This window comes from Balaenoptera borealis (assembly GCF_965194805.1).
Source record: "Balaenoptera borealis genome assembly, chromosome: 1".
Lineage (NCBI taxonomy): Eukaryota > Metazoa > Chordata > Mammalia > Artiodactyla > Balaenopteridae > Balaenoptera > Balaenoptera borealis.
In genome coordinates, this window is record NC_138860.1 from 172,563,391 (window position 1) to 172,583,058 (window position 19,668).

Sequence of the window (19,668 nt, forward strand, 5' to 3'; positions counted from 1 at the left end):
TTTTTTCTTTGGGATTTCATTTTGAATTGAAGATGTAGAAAGTGTTTCTGACTTTTAGTGCAAAAAAAAAAAAAGAGAGAGAGATACCACACACTTTAGACAATCAAAGATTAATAAAACATCACAATGAAAGTCTTGTCAAATGGGACCAATGTAATACTGTACCCATTCTATGCAAGAGCTAATTATTCTTTTTTTTCTTTTATTTATTTTACTTAAAAAATACAGCATAACACAAGGAACACACATGAACCTGTGTTGTTACTTAAAGGCGGTAAAGCTATCAATTCTGAGGTCAGGTGGGGCACGCTGTCCGGGGTGAAACAGACAACAAGCAGAAATGTCCAGGTGGCCTTGATCTAAGATCTAAGAGCTAATTATTCTTGATCATCAAAATCCACCAAAGTCTTGATTTCATAGGTCTTGGATGCATGGGTAGCTCGTTTCTATAGTCCTCCCCCAAAATTCTTGGCCTTGATTAATATATCTGCTTTATTAATAACTATGAGAACAGAGTCAATAAAACCTCAGAAGTATAATCTATCTTACAATTTAAAAAAGTACTTTCACATTCATTGCTCACATGCATCTTATAAATACCGTGAGGTATATACAAGGGATTTATTTTCTATTTTGCATAAACTGAGGCTCATCAAGTTTAACTGACCTACCCAGGGATATACAGCTAGTTAGCAGTGAGCTGGGACTAGACACCAGGCTGACAATTTGAACTCCAAGTCCAGTTTCTTCCTCACTCTATTTCTGCGAATCTTCTGGTGTCTGAGTCCCCACAACAACACTGAAGATCAGTTTTAGCCCCAATAAGTTGACCCCCTAAAACTAGTCTGCAACCCTCTTACTTTGATGGATGTCCAGTCGCCAAGCCCAAAGGATGTTTCAGACCTTTTCTTACTTGGTCTCTTTTCAATATTTGAAACCACTGACCATGCCATCCTTTTTCCCCCTGACTTTATTGAGGGAATAACTGACAAATATAATTGTACATATTTAAAGTGTACAAGGTGACAATTTGATATACATGTACATTATAGAATGATTACCAGATCAAGATAATTAATACACCCATCACCTCGCATACTTAATTCTTTTATTTTATTTTTATTTTTTGGCTGCACCACGTGGCTTGCAGGATATTAGTTCCCCGACCAGGGATTGAACCTATGCCCTCTGCAGTGGAAGCACAGAGTCCTAACCACTGGACTCCCAGGGAATTCCCTCTTTTATTTTTTTTAATGATGAGAATGCTTAAGATCTACTCTCAGCAACTTTCAAGCATTAATATGGTATTATTAACTATCGTCACTAAGCTACACATTAGATCCTCAGAACTACTTCTTCTTATAAAGTTTGTACCCTTTGACCTACACCTCCCCATTTCCCTCTCCCCCTGCCCCTGGCAACCACTATTCTATTCTCTATTTCTATGAAATCAGCTTATTTTTTTTAAGATTCCACATAAAAGTCATACCACATGGTGTTTGTCTTTCTCTCTCTGGCTCACTTCACTTAGCATATGCCTTCCAGGTTTATCTATGTTGTAGCAATAGCAGGATTTCCTTCTTTTTTTTATGGCTGGATATTCCATTGTATGTATATACCACATTTTCTTTAGCCATTCATCCCTCAAAGGACATTTAGGTTGCTTCCATAGCTTTAGGTATTATGAATAAAGTTATATGAGATACTGATTTCAGTTCCTTCATATATATACCTAGGAGTGATTGCTGGATCATATGATAGTTTTATTTTTAATTTTTTGAGGAAACACCATACTGTTGAGTCCTTTATATATTTTGGATATTAACCCTGATCAGATATTTGGTTTTCAAATATTCACTCCATCCTACTTGAGTGCTTCTAGAATCTGTTCTCAGCCTCCAACCTGAGTCGTGTCATTCAAGAGCATGGTTTTAACAACTATCTATCTTAGTGGTTAGAAATGATGTTCCCCAGATCACCTGCATCAGAATCATCTGAGATGTTTATAAAACAGAGCAGATTCCTGGACTCTATCCTAGATTCTACTGAATTAAACTCTGGGGTAGGGCCACAGAAATCCACATTTTAAAATAATCTCTGCTACCACTGACTCTTATGTGCTACCAATGGCTCATGTTCAAACCTCTCTGAAGGTTTCTAGGCTAAACTCCCACTAAATAATAATTCTTTTTTTTTTTTTTTGGATGTCGGATCTTATTTATTTGTTACTCTTTAGAACGTCTTCTTTTTGACCAAGGACAGCTTCTGTCTCTTGACAATCTGTTCCTTGCATTTTTCTTTGGCCTCCTTCATTCTCTTGGCCAAAAGTGTAGCATATTCTGCAGTCTCTTCCTTATTTTTCTTAGTATGCTGTTTCTTCAGAGCAATATGCCAACGTTTGTGTTGCAGAACATGTGGAGCAACAAGACACTGAATTTTGGGTGGTTTAGTCCTAGGTTTCTTACCTTCTTTGTTTAAGGGCCTTCTCACAACATAATGGTAGACATCATCTTCTTTATTTTTTTTGTTTCTTTATTTTTTTATAAATTTCTTTATTTTTATTTTTGGCTGCCTTGGGTCTTTGTTGCTGCGCGCGGGCTTTTCTCTAGTTGTGGAGAGCGGGGGCTACTCTTCCTTGCGGTGCGCGGGCTTCTCATTGCGGTGGCTTCTCTTGTTGCGGGGCACCAGCTCTAGGCGCGTGGGCTTTAGTAGTTGTGGCTCGCGGGCTCTGGAGCGCAGGCTCAGTAGTTGTGGCGCACAGGCTTAGTTGCTCCATGGCATGTAGGATCTTCCCAGAGCAGGGCTCGAACCCGTGTCCCCTGCATTGGCAGGCAGATTCTTAACCACTGTGCCACCAGGGAAGCCCCATCGTCTTCTTTAGAGAGCTTAAAAAGTTTGCGGATTCTTGCTCTCGGGCCCCAGGCGATGCAGCACAGTTGTATCAGTAAATCTAGAAATATCCTTCTCCCCTTTTTTCACAATGACCAAATTCAGGACACTCAGATTGGCATCCACAATGCAACCCCGTACAGATCTGCACTTTCTTTCTCCAGTCCTCCTTGGCCTGTAACAGGAATGCTTTTACTCAGTAGCAAGCAAGACGCGGCCGTGGGTCCGCCACCCTGATTCACGGTCCCTTGTTTGTCATTCTCACCACTGATTTGGACCACGTAACCCCTCCATTCTTCATCTGGAGCATCAGCAGCAACTTCCATGGCCATAAATTTCTCATAGACGGTACAGAGTTTGCGTTCATAGTCCACTCCAGTGAGTTTCTGGCAGCCAGTGGCTGGGAAAGAGATGTTCAGCTTCATCCTGAAGCAGCCGTTCACCTCCAAGGTGCCATGAAAAAGAGCTAAATAATTCTTCTTGATGCTTTAAACTCAACTTTCCAAAACTGAACTTCTTTTTCCCCCTTCCTATAGTCTCTCTCAGATAAGGATCTACCCATTCACCCAAGTAAGAAATCTGAGAATTGTCCTTTACTCACCCAGCTCCTGTCCATCTATCTGTTCATCACATTATCTAATTTACTCAAAAATCTCCTTCTAAAGTATCTTCCTGAATCTGCCTCTTCAGTGTCACTGCCTCAGTTGAGGTTCTCTATTAACATCTCTTATCTGGACTCTTACCAACAAAGCTTCTTAACTAGCCCCCAGCCTCTTTTTCCTCCAATGCATTCTCCCCAGTAGTCTGGGTTAATTTTTTTTTAAATGCAGATTTGGTCCCTCCTGCATAGATCCTTTCAGTGGCTTCCCGTTAAGATCACTAAGATCAAGTTCATGCTCCTTACCAGGTCCGCTGGATTCCTTTTCCTCCCATTTTCCAGCTCCCAATCATAAGCTCCAGCAAAATAAAAGGACTTGCTGTTCCCAAGTTCCGTGTGGTCTCATGCCCTCCGTGTCTTTGCAAATGCTATTCCCTCAGCCTAGAATGTCTCTGCCCATTCCTTATCTGATGATTCTGACTCATCCTAAGATCTAGCTCCAACACCAGCATTTCTCTGATCTTTCGTTCCCTAACCTCCCAAGGCAGTTAATTACCACTGCCTCTTATGCCTGTATTTTGACATGTTTCCACTGTGATGCCCATCGAATTATCCTGCAATGATTTGATTACAGGTCTGTCTTCCCTACCAGACTGCATACTCTTGGATAGCAGCGTGATTCTTTTACTTATCTCTGCATTCCTTGCAGAGAACCTGGCTCATGAAAGTACTTAGCAATGAACAAAGAAAATCACAATGGTAATAATAACAACGAATAACTAAAATGTATTGAAGCTTCCTATATGCCGGTTATAAAACTAATCACTATGCACATACTATATATTTTTGCAACAACTCCATGAGGTAATATTATTATTTCCCTCATTTCACAGATGAAAAAACTTGCCCAAGATCCCATACAGAAAACTTGGCAGACCCAGGATTCAATCCAAAGCCAGAACTCTTAACAACTCTACAGATACCCTGAAACGAAGCTTAAGACAATAATGAAAGGACATCATTTTGACTGGATCTCACAAGGACAAACCTAGAATATCTATCAATCTCCTAGCCAATATACATAAAAAAGCTGCATCCCTCAGACTGTGAAATGTCCAATCTTCTAGGGAGATAACCCACTCTAACGGAGGGGAGAACGTTACATGTTAAAGTAGAGTAAGTTCCACAAACTTTTAAGACACAACAGAAACCAAGTCAGAAAATCCTGATGCCTTATGGAAGTCTCTCTGGCCCTTGGATGATACATGAATTACAAAATACGACAAAGGAGATTCCCTCTATAGACTAATAACTAGAGAGAAAATAGGAAAATTTAGACAAAATGGTATCTTCCATGGCTAATTGTGTGAGTATTACATCTGACCTCCCAGCACCTCTAGTCCTATCTCATGCATCTCGGGGTTACCTGTTATAATGGCTGCCACCACTCAGTCGACTGTACTGCTCCTTCTCCTGGTGGCTGGCACGGGAAGAACTGCTCAGGTGCTTCCTCTGCTCTTTGGTCTTCTGAAGGACCCGTTTGTATGAAAGTGTGCACAGCCAGCATAGCAATTTCCCATCTACCTGAAAGATGAGGAGACAAAGATAAAGAAGAAGGAATGTGCTAGTGCAGTGGCTGAGAACATGGGTATTAGGAGCTAGAACCTCTGGTTAAGTCCAGATCTGCCACTTACAAGCTGTGTGACCTTACGGAAGTCAGCTGGGTACTCATGGGGTCAATTTCTTCAACTATAAAATGAAGGATAATAGTACCTACTTCAGAGGGCTGGTGCAAGGATCTAGTGACATAATGTAGGTAAAGCATGGTGCAAGGTACATAAAAATTGCTTAATAAAATAGGAGCTGGGGACTTCCCTGGCGGTCCAGTGGCTAAGGCTCCACACTTCCACTGCAGGGGGCACATGTTTGATCCCTGGTGGGGAACTAAGATCCCACATGCTGTGTGGTATGGCCAAAAAATTTTTTAAATAAATAAATAAAATAAAAATGAGCTGCTAATTTTATATATTTTTTTATTCTGTTTTTCTTCAACTTAACACAGACCAGAGCAAAGTTCCCATAAGAATTTCAAAAGACACAAATATCTCTATGGTGCTCATCAAGGAAAACACAGCAGGGAAAAGAGAAGACAGAAGATGAAACATAAAATTTACACTTTAGGCTTCCCTGGTGGCGCAGTGGTTGAGAGTCTGCCTGCCAATGCAGGGGACACGGGTTCGAGCCCTGGTCTGGGGAGATCCCACATGCCACGGAGCAACTGGGCCCGTGAGCCACAACTACTGAGCCTGCGTGTCTGAAGCCTGTGCTCCGCAACAAGAGAGGCCACGACAGTGAGAGGCCCGCGCACCGCAATGAAGAGTGGCCACCGTTCGCCGCAACTGGAGAAAGCCCTCGCACAGAAACGAAGACCCAACACAGCCAAAAATTAAAAAAAAAAAAAAATTTACACTTTAGCTTTCTTTTTTTTTCTTTTATTTTTTTAAAATTTATTTATTTATTTTTGGCTGCACTGGGTCTTCGTTGCTGTGCGGGGGCTTTCTCTAGTTGTGGTGAGTGGGGGCTACTCTTCGTTGCGGTGCGCGGGCTTCTTATTGCGGTGGCTTCTCTTGTTGTGGAGCACGGGCTCTAGGCACGCAGGCTTCAGTAGTTGTGGCACATGGGCTCAGTAGTTGTGGCTCGCAGGCTCAGTAGTTGTGGTGCACGGGCTTAGTTGCTCTGCAGCATGTGGGATCTTCCCGGACCAGGGCTCGAACCCGTGTCCCCTGCACTGGCAGGCGGATTCTTAACCACTGCGCCACCAGGGAAGCCCTATACTTTAGCTTTAATACCTTATAAATGGCTCATAAAATGGTATGCTGGATATCTTTTCTCAGATGGAAAGAAATGTCTCCAGAAAAAGACTGATGGGCAAGTAGCTTCCAGGGCCCCAATCCCTGGTGGTGGCCTACCATGACACTTTGTTTGATTTAGAAAAAGTTGATCACTTTGGGCAGAAGCAGCTCTGCACCAGGGTGCAGGGCACAGGGCTAGGAAAGCAGAATGGGGCTTCCACAATCCTCTGAAGCTGGGGTGCCTCTGTACAGCACTCAGATTGCAAAACTAAGTTTGTGGGGTGGCCTGGTACAAGTGGCAGGGCAGCAGAGCTGGTTGCAATTACTCAGGTTGGGGAGGGAGTGTGCTGATATTTTATGGAATCTTAGTTTTCATGTCTTGCCTCTAAATTAGATCTTCTGCCCCATCTTGAACATGGGTAAGCCAGACCATCATTTACCTAAAGTATTTATCTTGTTAGCAAAAGCCTCTTTGCACCTCATTCTCCTCACCTATTAACAAGTCATCAGTCTGAATCTATCCACTTCTTTCCAACTCCACTGCTTCCACCCAAGCAAAGCCATTCTTACCTGTCACAACTGCAAGACCCACCCAAATGATCTCGCTATTTTTCTCCAGATCAACCATTTCCACATAGCTGCCAAAGAGGGCTTCTTAAATGTAAATCTGATTATGTCTCTTCTCGCCTTAAAATATAAAATCTAAACTTTTTACCATAGCCTATGTTGACTTAAATGTAGCCTCTGCCTGCCTTTATAATCTCATTCTCTGTTCACTCTGCCTTCTTTCTGTTCTTCCCATCTGCCAAGCTCATTCTTGCCTCAGGGTCTTTTCATAGCTGGTTTCTCTTCCCAGGATCTTTGCCCTCCAGAGCTTCCCATGGCTGCTTCCTTCTCATCTTTCTTGTTTCAGCTCAGATTTTATCTCCATGCAGGTCCTCCTGATTGCCCAATCTAAACTGGCCTCCCCAGTCACTCTCCACCATATACCTTATTTCCTTATAGCACTTACACCTAAAATCTGTGTTCATTTATTTCCTTGTTTGTTCTCATCCATCTCTTACACACATAAATAAAAGCTCTGAGAGAATAAGGTCTCTTCTGCTTAGTTCATCAGTGTATTTCCAATACCCAGAGCAGTGTCTGAGACATGATAAGCATCTAATTATTTGTTAACGAATGTATAAATGAATTTTGAAACCAAACTTCAGTTTGCTGCATTTCATGGTTATGGGATATGGCCTTAAGATCTGACTTTAAAATACTCTAGGAGGACTTCCCTGGTGGCACAATGGTTAAGAATCCGCCTGCCAATGCAGGAGACACGGGTTTGATCCCTGGTCTGGGAAGATCCCACATGCCACAGGGCAACTAAGCCCCGTGTGCCACAACTACTGAGCCTGCGCTCTAGAGCCCGCAAGCCACAACTACTGAGCCTGCGTGCCACAACTACTGAAGCCCGCACACCTAGAGCCCGTGCTCTGCAACGAGAAGCCACCACAATGAGAAGCCCGCGCACTGCAACAAAGAGTAGCCCCCACTCACTGCAACTAGAGAAAGCCTGCGCCCAGCAACGAAGATCCAATGCAGCCAAAAAAAACACAAAAAAACAAAAAAACTCTAGGAGACCTTGCCCAGGAAAGAGCTTTCACTGAAGAAGGGTTTGAAAACAAAGCAACTGCACTGAAAGAGAGCCAGCATTAAACATGAAAATCACTCACTGAACCGCAGGACACTTTATTTCAGATCTCTCCTTCACAAATAAACTTTAAAAATATAAAATCACCCTCTCAGAATTAAACTATCATAAAGAAATAATCATAGATAACACTGAGTACTTATCATGTGCCAGATTCCTTCTGAAGGGGTTTACACTTGACCTTCATAACAACGATGAGGTCTGATCAGCCTCATTTACGGATGAGGAAACTGAGGCACTGATAGATTAACTCACCCAAAGTCACACAACAAGTAAGTGACAGACAAAGATTTCAACCCAGGCACTCTGAGTCCAGATCATCCACCCTCAATCCCTAAGCTTGGTCCTCCTAAAGTTTATAAATAGGTGATTGAGGATGCCTACAAATACGCAAACTCTTATGATAGGATTGTAACTAGAAAGTAGAAACAATGAATTCTAGTGTAATCCAATTAATAATAATATAGGTACCATTTAATGAAGTATAGTATATGCTAGGCTCAAAATTGTTTTATATACCTATCTCAATTAAATCTCCCTATGCCCTTGTGAAGTAGCTACTGTTATTCCCACAGTAAAGATGACAAAACTGATGCACAACAGGAGTAAATAATTTGCCCAGGATCATTCAGCTAAGCCAGAAGTGGGCTGGAACCCCGCTCTATGGGACTAGAAAGCTTGTGCTCCAACTATTATTATATGTTACCTTCTGATTACTAATTCAGCTTCTCTAGTATCTTGATTCAGGGAAGAGGTGCCCTGGTTGGCAGGCAGGAGTATTCTGGTCACTGGAAAGTTACTTCCTCCCATTGTAAATTAATGAATTTGGTTACCACGAATCAGCTTTTGAGAGCCTAAGCATCTCTGAAAAGCATCTCTGGACACTGAGAGTTTCTGTACTACATTCTTTCATTCAAAAAATATTTATCGAGTACCTACTATGTGCCAGGCTGCTGGTAATACAGCATGAAAACAAGATGGACAAAGAGCTCATACTCTAGTGGGAGTGGACAAACATGTAAACAAACAAGATAATTTCTCATAACGTTACATGCTATGAAGACAATAAACAGGGTACTATGATAGAGTGACTAGGGGAGTTAGTAAAGAAGGTCTCTGTGAGAAGCTGGCAATTGAGCTGAGACTTGACACAAGGAACCAGTTATGACACTCTGGAGAAGGCTGTGTATCAGGCAAATCCAGCCGGCACAAAGGTGGAAATGAGACTGGCATATCTGAAGGACTGAAAGGTGGCCAGTGTGGCTGGACCAAGGGAAGAGGAGGGGAGTGTGATGGAAGATGAGACTGAGAGTCAGGTATGGACCTTGCAGGCTATGGAAGGATTTTGGGTTTCATTCTAAGTGCAAGTGGAAGCCACTGGAGGGTTTTAAACAGACCAAATCTAAACCATTTTAATTCCACCAAGGTACCATCATTCCACATAGAGGTTTATCTATATCATCTTCTTGTGGTCTTTAACTTCAAAAGATAGTAAAACTGGTAATAGACTATATCCTGCTTAAGTCACAATCTCTCCTTTAAAGAGTTTTGTAAAATTTTGCCAATCACCACTTCACTTACAAGGGATGTTGAACACTGTAATTCAAATTCTCATGAAATACTAACCTACGAAATGTTAGAATACAATGGTCCACATTTGATAAATGAAGAAAACAAAGGCTGAATATCTTCTTCAAAGTCAATAACAGAATTTGGAGAGGAACTGAGAAATCAATGTTGGTTATATGTCTTTTTAACACAACTGGCCCACCTTAATTTCTCTGAAAGAAAAAAATATCAAGAAAAACACAGAGATTTACCTTCTTTCTATCATCTTTCCTGTCAAATGCACACTGCTGCTTGCACTGTTCACAAGAATATGGTGGTCCATACTTCTTCTCTGAATTTGTGCAGCGCTGGCATTTGTTGCCAATAAATGCTGCAATTATGTTGCAATACTGACAAGGTTTGGGCTTAAAGAGAAAAAAAAAGTGTCAAGTAAGTATATTGTAAAATACCAGTGCATTTTTTTTTCCAGTGCATTTTTTAAAGCAATGATTTCTATTATACATAGTTCATTAGTCATGGTAAACATGCATTCCCAACTTCATAAATTTCCTTTTACACTGATCCAATAAAGCCCAATTCCTAACACCATGTAAAGTGTTTTTCCGCACAGGGCTATTGATTTTTAAATAAATAAACAAACAAATAACAAAAAGCCATTAGCATATATGCTGGGACTTCTCTAACCAATTCAACAGAACCAGCTCTTGGAGAAATGAGCAAGTGTGTCCAAATTTCTGAAAAGGCCTCTTTGACGTTATCAGTGTATAAACATGTGGGGAGAATGCCTGCAAGGACACAGTATGCTGAACCCTAACACTGAAAGAAAAAAAAATCATTCATCAAAATGAATAGTCAACTGTTACCAAACAAAGAGGTCACGTCATAGGATTCATCATTCCCCTTCTCTTTACATACTGGTTACTGAAGCTTCTCAAGGAAAATTATAATCACAATCCTGCCACAGTGACTATAAACACAGAACTCCTTAATACTAAGTATTAGCTAAGTTTGAAAGCTAAAACACTACATAAATTTTTCTGAGAACATTTTTACACATAACTAGGTCTTCTAATAAAAATATTGTAATTATATTAATAGTCCACAGAATGTAAGGTCCCAAGAGACCTGACTACTCACTGTTAGGTACAGAGAAACCCTACTTACCGTTCCATACAACTGCACATTCTGAGCACATTTCTTGCATATTGTATTGGTTTTACTGTTAAGGAAGAAAGAGACACAAGGCTTTATAAGAAAAAAATCATTTTACTTACAACATCTGAAAACTGATTCTTCCTTAAGTCCAAGGAATTTGTTCATTACTAAGTGCCAAGGTGGAATATGGTTTGGACATTTGATTAACTGAAGGGTGAGTATCTGGCCAGTAACTCTTTTAATTATTCTGTAGTTATAAATTTTATTAGCTCAAATACAAGGAGGCTTTGGTTAAAATGGAGAGTGAGTTATTTCTGATTATGACATCTCCAAGTACCACTAAGTAAAATTATCAGATATGCAAAGGACCCTCAAAAGAATATTATGTTAGACCAAAATGGACTAGCAGAAAAGAAATTAATTCTCCTCAATTCAGACGACCAGCTGAGAAATTTGAGATGAAGAGTAAAGTATTTGTCTTTGGGATCTAAGCTCAGAGACTCTATCCATGTTGACCTTACTCTGTCTATGTTCTCCTCTGTAAGTAAAAGTATATGAAAATCCCCAATGTGGGGAAATAGATGCTAACACCAAATATTTTTTCAATATTTCCAATTTCTCTAAGAGCTAAGCACTGACAAAAATAAACACGCCCTTTCCCTTGTGAAGATCCAAGTCATATTACCTACATGCCTAAACTGATAAACTGCCTTGGGGAAAAAAAATTATCTTCAAATAAAGTCTAACCCTTCACAAAGGGAGGTACAAACAAATGCTTGATGTTTAAGAACAGTTTAAACAATATTTGGGGGCTAAAAACAAAATCACATAAAAATCCAGTATATCGCTACTTTGTGATTTTTTTCCCATACAATTCCTATCGAAGTGACTATAAACTTAAAAGACAAAAGAAAAACCTCAAAGTAAAAAACATTAAATTAAAATGAGATATTCAAACAAAATATTTCCCAGGGCAATTTTCTGCCATTTTAAAAAGGCAGTTCAGGGACTTCCCTGGTGGTCCAGTGGGGTCCAGTGGTTAGGTCTCAGCACTTCCACTGCCGTGGCCCGGGTTCAATCCCTAGTGGGGAACTAAGATCCAACAAGCCACAGGGTGGCCAAAAAGAAAAAAAAAAGGCAGTTCAGGAACTGAAGTACATTGAAAGAGACCTCTAGAAAGAGGATCAGCATCAGTGATTCTGTGATGTTGAACATTTGGGTTTATTTTAGATTTATTACTCAAGGAGTGGGACATATATATCAATATATACAAATGCTCTTGACATCTTAGAAAAAAAATGCAAAAAACCTATTTCTATAATCCATCTTGAATTAATTTTTATGTATGGTGTGAATTAAGGGTTAAACTTCAAATCTCACCCTACACACAGAAATAAATTTGAAAGGGATCATAGGCCTAAATGTAAAAGCTAAAATATAAACCTTCCAGAGTATATTCTGTGTGTTTCATTACACAGATACATACTGTTTGTAAAACTCATCGAATGATGCACTTAAGATTTGAGCATTTCAATGTGTGCAAATTTTACCTCTAAAAAAATTTAGAAACCATAAACAAATATTGAACTCTAAGTTAATGATATGCGTGCTGAAGTGTTTAGGGTCGAGTACACTGATGTCCACAACTTTAAACTGCATCGCAAATATGATGGATTAATACACTGATGGATAGAGAGATGGATAGATGCAAATATAGTAAATGTAAATTGTAGAAGCTAAGTAGTGAGTAGATGAGTGTTTACTATCTAGTTTTTTTTTTTTAATTTTTATTTATTTATGGCTGTGTTGGGTCTTAGTTTCTGTGCGAGGGCTTTCTCCAGTTGCGGCAAGCGGGGGCCACTCTTCATCGCGGTGCACGGGCCTCTCACTATCGCAGCCTCTCTTGTTGCGGAGCACACACTCCAGACGCGCAGGCTCAGTAATTGTGGCTCACGGGCCTAGTTGCCCCACGGCATATGGGATCTTCCCAGACCAGGGCTCGAACCCGTGTCCCCTGCATTGGCAGGCAGATTCTCAACCACTGCGCCACCAGGGAAGCCCCAACTATCTAGTTTTTTTAGCTTTTTTTTTCTTTGAAAATATACATAACGAAATGTCAGGGAAAATATTCCTAGAATTGAAATGAAGCTGACTGAAATTAGGCTTCTGGGTCCATGTGTGAGCTGGCAAACAGACCCCATCCTGCTTAAGGCAATATTACCTACAGCCACGGTTCCCCAAAAGTTTAACTTACTATACCAATAAACCACCTTGCTGCTATTAAAAAGTCCCCCAAAGATGTGTGTTCATTCACACCTAAATATTTTTCACACTTTTCAAAATGAGATTCACACAAGGCAAGTGTAAAGGCAAGTGAGTTTTTTCAAATGTGACTAGGGGTAACAAACTCTTTGTCAGATTGTCACATTTTCAAAAGTATCTTCTTTTGGCTTATAAATTCTTCAAACTCTGCATATAAACATACTAGAGCACAAGCCTCATGTTTTACTGTTGTGGGGTTGGTTTCTTAGTGTCAAAAATGTCAAAACCATAATATAGGGCTTCCCTGGGACACGGGTTTGATCCCTGGTCCGGGAAGATCCCACATGCCACGAAGCAACTAAGCCCATGGGCCACAACTACTGAGCCTGTGCTCTAGAGCCTGTGAGCCCCAACTACTGAAGCCAGCAAGCCCCAACTACTGAAGACCGCGTGCCCAGAGACCGTGCTCCACAGCAAGAGAAGTCACCACAATGAGAAGCCTGCGCACAGCAACGAAGACCCGATGCAGCCAAAAATAAATAAATAAATAAATAAATAAATAAATAAATTTTTAAAAACCCCACAATATAAAATTATCAAGGATGTGAAAAATAAGTAACTAATAATTTAAGCAATTAATGAATAACTAGGGAACAATATGTGTATTTTACCTCCATTGTGTTATAACAGGAAATGGCAGAATCTGTGTATAATGCAATTGATTACAGATCTATATATTACAATGCAACTGACTACAGATCTGTATATTGAAATGCAATCGATTACAGATTTTAAAAGAAAAGTCTATTAGCATCTTTCATGGTCAACGAAAACTGTACCTCTCCTGCTGGTACTCAGTCCTACAGTAGGTGCACTTCACAACAGGGTGTGCAATCCGACATTCCTGAAATATGAAATGAGGATATAATTTTAAAAGGCAGTCAGAAATGGAGAGAGTCTTCAGTAGGAGGCAGAAGACCTGGGTACTATTCCAAGCATAGCCATTGTGCTTGAGTGAGTCACTTAAACTTTCTGGGACTAATTTTTTTTGTCTGTAAAACTGGCACCACCACCCTGCATTGATGTGGGAGTTAAGTAAGAATTTATATGGAACTAGTCATAAATTGTAAAACAAAGGTATGAATAAGCCTCAGACCTAGGGAATGAGAAGCCCTGGATTCTAGTCCAGTTCTGCCTCCGCCACTGTGATTTTTGAGCAGGTTCACTTGTGAAACCAAAGCACTGAATTAAAATCATTATTGCTTACGTATATAAAACTCCCTTAAAATAAATAAATAAATAAATAAATACACAAACATATAATCAAATATGTATTTTTTTAAGGCCAAAAAGGCATTCAGACATTTGACTTTTTGAGCTCTCTCATACCTAGTAAACAAAAAGAGACAAAGTCATGGCCATTGGAGGCAATGATGACACACAATTATGAGTTAGCCATACCAGAGACACAAACTCTGGATTATCTGGAGATATCTCAACATCACTCTCCAGCCGGCTTGGTGACTTTTAACTGTCGCTTCACAGCACCTCTATTCATTTAAATAGGCAAAGCAAGATGAAGCAACTTAAAAGAAAAAAAGAGAACTTGGACCTTCAGGGGTAAAAACTGATCAGCAGCTGGTTACGGCGAGGGCAGAAGGTCACTAACTAGAAGCTGAAATATCATCCTTTTGCTTCGTGCGTTTGACTGTGGGGCTTTATTATAAAGCCTGGCTACCTCTGACTCTGGGACTGGCTGAAAAGTGCCCGTGAGGCGCCCGAGTTCGACACGATCGTCCCAGACAGCACCCAACTCTGGAGTTCTGTCCCAGGCGGGGCAGGAGGTCCCTAAGCCTGAAACCCGGCAGACCCCGGCGCGGGGGGAAGCCAGCCCAAGAGGGATCTCCGCCGCGGCTGGTCGAGGGCGAGCGGGGGACCAGCTGTCCCCTCCCCCGACCTCACGGGGTTCGAGAACAATCCCTCGCGGTTGCTAAGCACCCGGACACGCCGGCCGCTGGGGCCTGGACACGGCCCGGGTCTCCCCCACGTGCCCCGCCAGCCCCCGGCGGAGCGGGTGCGGTTCCTCAGCTAGGCAGGCCTGCCACGCCCTGCCCGGGGGACCCCGCCGGGCGTCCCCACAGAACCGGGAGCTCCGGGCCGCGCCTCCAGCGTCCCAGTTCCCGGCTGCCGCCCCAGCCCGCGCACCTTGCACAGCTGCTGCCCCTGAGACAGCGCCTCGAAGGGGAAGCGCTGGTGGCACTTGGTGCAGGCGTAGAGCGCCGCCATGTCCGGCCCGGGCCGTGCTCACAGCCCTACCGGCCCGGCCCGCCGCTTTATCTGACAGTCTGAAGCACAACCTGGCGGCGGCAGGCTGCGGGCTGCGGCAGGCGGGCGGGTCCTCGGGTGCGGGCGGACCAAGGCGGGCGCGGCGGCGCTGGGCGCCCGTTCACAGGTTCATTTTGACGTCTATCAAGGAGGAAGGGGCGGAACACGGAGCTTCTTACGACTCTGATTCGGTCTGGACTGGAGTACGCCACTTATGACGCGCGCGGCCTCGATTATGTAAAGCGCAGTCACGAGGGGGCGCCGCTGGGAGGGAAGGTCTCCCGCGGGGGAACCTCTGAAGTGCCTAGGCTCCTCCCACTTCGCTCTCTGTTCCCGCCCTCGCTCCTCCTCTCGCACAGCTGGAGCAACCGTACTTCTCGCGATATCTCCACGGAGTTGTGATGTTTTGGTTTCCATGGAGTTGCCCTCTCGCAGCTGGTTGAGCCGAGCGCGGTGCATTGTTGAACTAGAACTTGGCCGCCACCCCGAGCCTGAAGAAGATGGGGGCTTATGAGAAAACGCCTCCAACGTCGGGGTAGGAGGGGCCCGCACAGCCCTCACTCGAGTGAGGAGAGGAAACGTGAGAGGCAACTTAGAGGGATGCCCTCTGTCTGAGATCCCTAAAAAAGAGGGACCTCTAGGGTCCCTGACCTCCAGAGAGAAAGAAGCCCCAGAGAGAGCACCCCTATTTTGTGGAAGAGGGGTGCTAGAGTGATGACAGCTCCTCCAGGAAGGAGAAGACGGATACTAAGGCGAGGCCCTCCATCCCTGAGAGTCCTCGTGCCCTGGAGGCCCCCTCTGAGTGGGATGCAGTTGGCCTGAGGACTGCTTCCTACTGTGTCTAATCCAGTTGCACCCTCAGCTTCTCTGTCGAACTACTGTGTCTAATCCAGTTGCACCCTCAGCTTCTCTGTCGAACTACTGTGTCTAATCCAGTTGCACCCTCAGCTTCTCTGTCGAACAACTCCCTGGCATTTCCTGGTTAGGTCCGGCCACCGGAAGGCAAGCCACACCCTCCCAGCTACTCTGCCTCTTTTCAGGTCCCAGCCTAGTGCATCTAGGGGCTGTCCAAGGAATTACAAATTTCTTGTTCTTGAGGCTTTGGCAAAGCTTCCTGCAGTGCTGACCTTTCCAGGTCTCTGCCCTATAGCTGCTCTTACTTTTGACTCTGCTCACCTGAGCCATGCTAATTGCAATTTTACCTAAACGTGCGTTTTTTAACAACGGAGGGCGCATTTATGGCTTATATATCCGTGCCCCCCCAAATTTACTCTTTGATACCCAAATCCAGCCCCCTACTTGTGACTTTGCCCAAAGATGTGTATTAATCAAAGATTTAGACTCTGGGGTCAGAAAACAAAGGTTCAAAATCACTGCTCCACTTCTACTAGCTAGGTAACCTTGAACTTCTGAACTTCTCACTATAGCTGAATTTCTCAGAGCCTCTTTCCTCAATTGTACAATTGGGTCATTGTGGGGATCAAAAACAGTACATGGAGGGTAATGGGAAACTGCTTCCTGGGTAAGGGGTTTTACTTTGGAATGATGGAAATGTTTTGGAACTAGATAGAGGTGATGGTTGCACAACATTGTGAATGTACTAACTGCCACTGAATTGTTCACTTTAAAATGATGAATTTTATATTATGTGAATTTCACCTCAAATTATTTTTTTTTAAAAAAGGATGCAGGGAATTCCCTGGCAGTCCAGTGGTTTGGATTCTGTGCTTCCACTGCAGGGGGGCCTGGGTTTGATCCCTGGTTGGGGAACTAAGATCCTGCAAGCCGCCACATGGCTCAGCCAAAATAAATAAATAAACAAAAATTTAATTTAATTTAATTTAAAAAATTTTTTAAAAGATGCAGGTTTGGGAGCCAGACTGCCTGGCTTTGAATCCCAACTCTATCACTTAGAAGTTGTATGACTTTGGGCATATTAAAAACAAACAAACAAGAAACAGTACATGGAACTTGGTACACTAAATGAATGCTATTAGGAGAAACCGAATTTCTTCTAGGGAGATGCTGGTGCCATCGATCATGGAAACACAGCCTCCTCTCTGCTCACACGCATACTCCACAATGGGTATGGGCCTCTCTGTGTTTCTACTGCCTCCAGTTCTGGTCTCTACTATATTATTTACCAGTTTTGCAATTACCTATCTACTTCTTTTTCATCCATCAGATTATGGCATTATGGAACAGAAAGACCATATCTGGGTCCTCTGTATCACCCAGTGCAGGGCTAATTAATCCATTCATTCAACAAATATTTACATATTTACTATGTGCCAGGTTCTGGCTTAGGCACTGGGGATACGCTGTTGTGTAAAACAGATGTGATCCCTGCCCTTGTGAAGCCAACAGTCTAGTGGCAAAGACAGTTAAATAGCAAGGACTATAAACGAATAAACATGCTGCAGGGATAAAGAACAAAATTGGGATAGGGAGAAGGTAGGGGGAGTCACTTGGGTAGAGAGAAGGCCAGGGGATGCCAAGACCTGAAGGTTGAGAAGGACTTAGACATATGACTTAGCCAAGAATGTTCTGGGCAGAGGGAAAGGTGATGACCTTGAGGTGGAATATTTCTTGGCATTTTCAAGAAATGGAGGAGAAGCCAGTATAGCTGGGGCTTAGTTGGACAGAGGGCAAGTGGAGAGGTTGGCAGGAGTCAACAGGGGCCAGATGTGTAAACCCTGTAGACCCAGATACGGATATGATTTTTTTTTCAAAGTACAGCATATGAAGTATAACGGGAAAGAAGCCATAGGCAGTTTTTAAGCAGTCAAGTGACAGATATAAATTTTTTTAACGATTTACTTGGCTGCTACGAGGAGAATAGACTGTAGGGGGCCAGCATAAATGCACAGAGATCAGTGAGGAGGCTACTGCAGTCATCCAGGTGAGAGGTGATGATGACAAGTTTGCAGTGGAGAGAAGTGGAGTCAGGATATATTTTGAAGATAGAGTCAACAGGACTTAGGGGTGGATGGGATTTAGGGGGTGGTGAGGGAAAGAAAGAAATTATGGTCTATGTGCCTAGCTGTGTGCAGATGATGGTATCATTTCCAACAAAAGGGAAGACTAGAAGGACGGGTTTCAGAGACAAAACCAAGAGTTTTATTTCTTTGCTTTTTTTTTTTTGGCCACGCCACACGGCTTGTGGGATCTTAGTTCCCCGATCAGGGATCAAACCTGGGCCCCTGGCAGTGGAAGCATGAAGTCCTAACCACTGGACCATCAGGGAATTCCCAAGAGTTTTATTTTTGACATAGTAAGTTCTAAATGCCTATGGGACCTCCAGAGGGGGAGACATTATGTAGGTGGCGGCTCTAGTCTGTACATCTCTTAGAGGAGAGGTCTGGGATGAAGAGAGTTTGGGGCGAAATGATCAGCATATATGCCCTGAGACTGGCCAATATTACCTTGGAAGCCTAGAGAGAGGAAATAGCAGTGCCCCTTCCTGAGTCAAGAGAAAGTCCATCCAACAGAGATCTTGTCATGAGGAGATGCCTGCAAAGGAGCCAGGAGCAAGAGAGTTCAGAGAGGAGAGTGGTTTCGCAGAAGCCGAGAGAAGAGCAGGAGACATCAGTCAACAGCGTCATCAGCTACTGGGAGACTAAAGTGAGGACAGTGACTGATGTTTCCTGAACTGATCTGAACACACACCTGTTTGCTGAATGTCTAGCCTGTCAAAACTTATCTCTCTTTCCCTTTATCGAGGCTCCTTCCATGTGTCTTTGGCAACAACAGTTGGGTGTGCCCCTGCGGGAACAGTAGGAAAAAAGGGTATTTCTAGCAGGATTGTTCATGGTAGCAAAAGAAAAGGGGAACAAAAAAGGAAAAAACCATGGACAGAATAATGGATGACTGAATTGTGCTGTGCTTAGAGTATCATGGAAGTACACAGAGGGGACACTTAGCTTCAACAGGGTCAGCTCTCCCAGAGTGTCACTGCTTGCCTCCTGTTCACAATCTCCAGAAAAATCTTCATGCTAAGGAGGATGGTGTAGGTCCAGGGTGGAAGTGGGGAGTTGATAAAAATCGAAACTCCCTTCTATTGGCAGGTGTAAATTCTTGATCTGCAAACTCAGAAATAAAACTTTTTTAAAAACTGAATTCAGACAATCCTGCAGCCTGTGGAACAAAAACCACATTCACAGAAAGATAGACAAGATGAAAAGGCAGAGGGCTATGTACCAGATGAAGGAACAAGATAAAACCCCAGAAAAACAACTAAATGAAGTGGAGATAAGGCAACCTTACAGAAAAAGAATTCAGAATAATGATAGTGAAGATGATCCAGGACCTCGGAAAAA

The 19,668-nt window shown here is 42.8% G+C and overlaps 1 protein-coding gene and 1 pseudogene across 2 annotated transcripts in view; both read right to left on the reverse strand.

Moving 5' to 3' along the window:
- FAM76A (family with sequence similarity 76 member A) overlaps positions 1-15,474 on the reverse strand; it is a 28,754-nt gene extending 13,280 nt beyond the window's left edge. Inside the window, exons 1-5 of the mRNA XM_082348640.1 lie at positions 15,230-15,474; positions 13,864-13,928; positions 10,772-10,826; positions 9,859-10,011; positions 4,914-5,071 (exon numbers count right to left, since the gene is read on the reverse strand). Of these exons, the coding sequence (XP_082204766.1) occupies positions 4,914-5,071; positions 9,859-10,011; positions 10,772-10,826; positions 13,864-13,928; positions 15,230-15,310 (512 nt within the window). The 5' untranslated portion in view covers positions 15,311-15,474. The remainder of the gene's footprint in view (positions 1-4,913; positions 5,072-9,858; positions 10,012-10,771; positions 10,827-13,863; positions 13,929-15,229) is intronic.
- LOC309608631 (small ribosomal subunit protein eS6-like) lies at positions 34-4,905 on the reverse strand (annotated as a pseudogene). Its single transcript has 2 exons — positions 2,848-4,905; positions 34-2,485 (listed from the first exon to the last, which is right to left on the reverse strand). The product of its transcript is annotated as a small ribosomal subunit protein eS6-like (transcript).
- Positions 15,475-19,668: the final 4,194 nt, after the last annotated feature.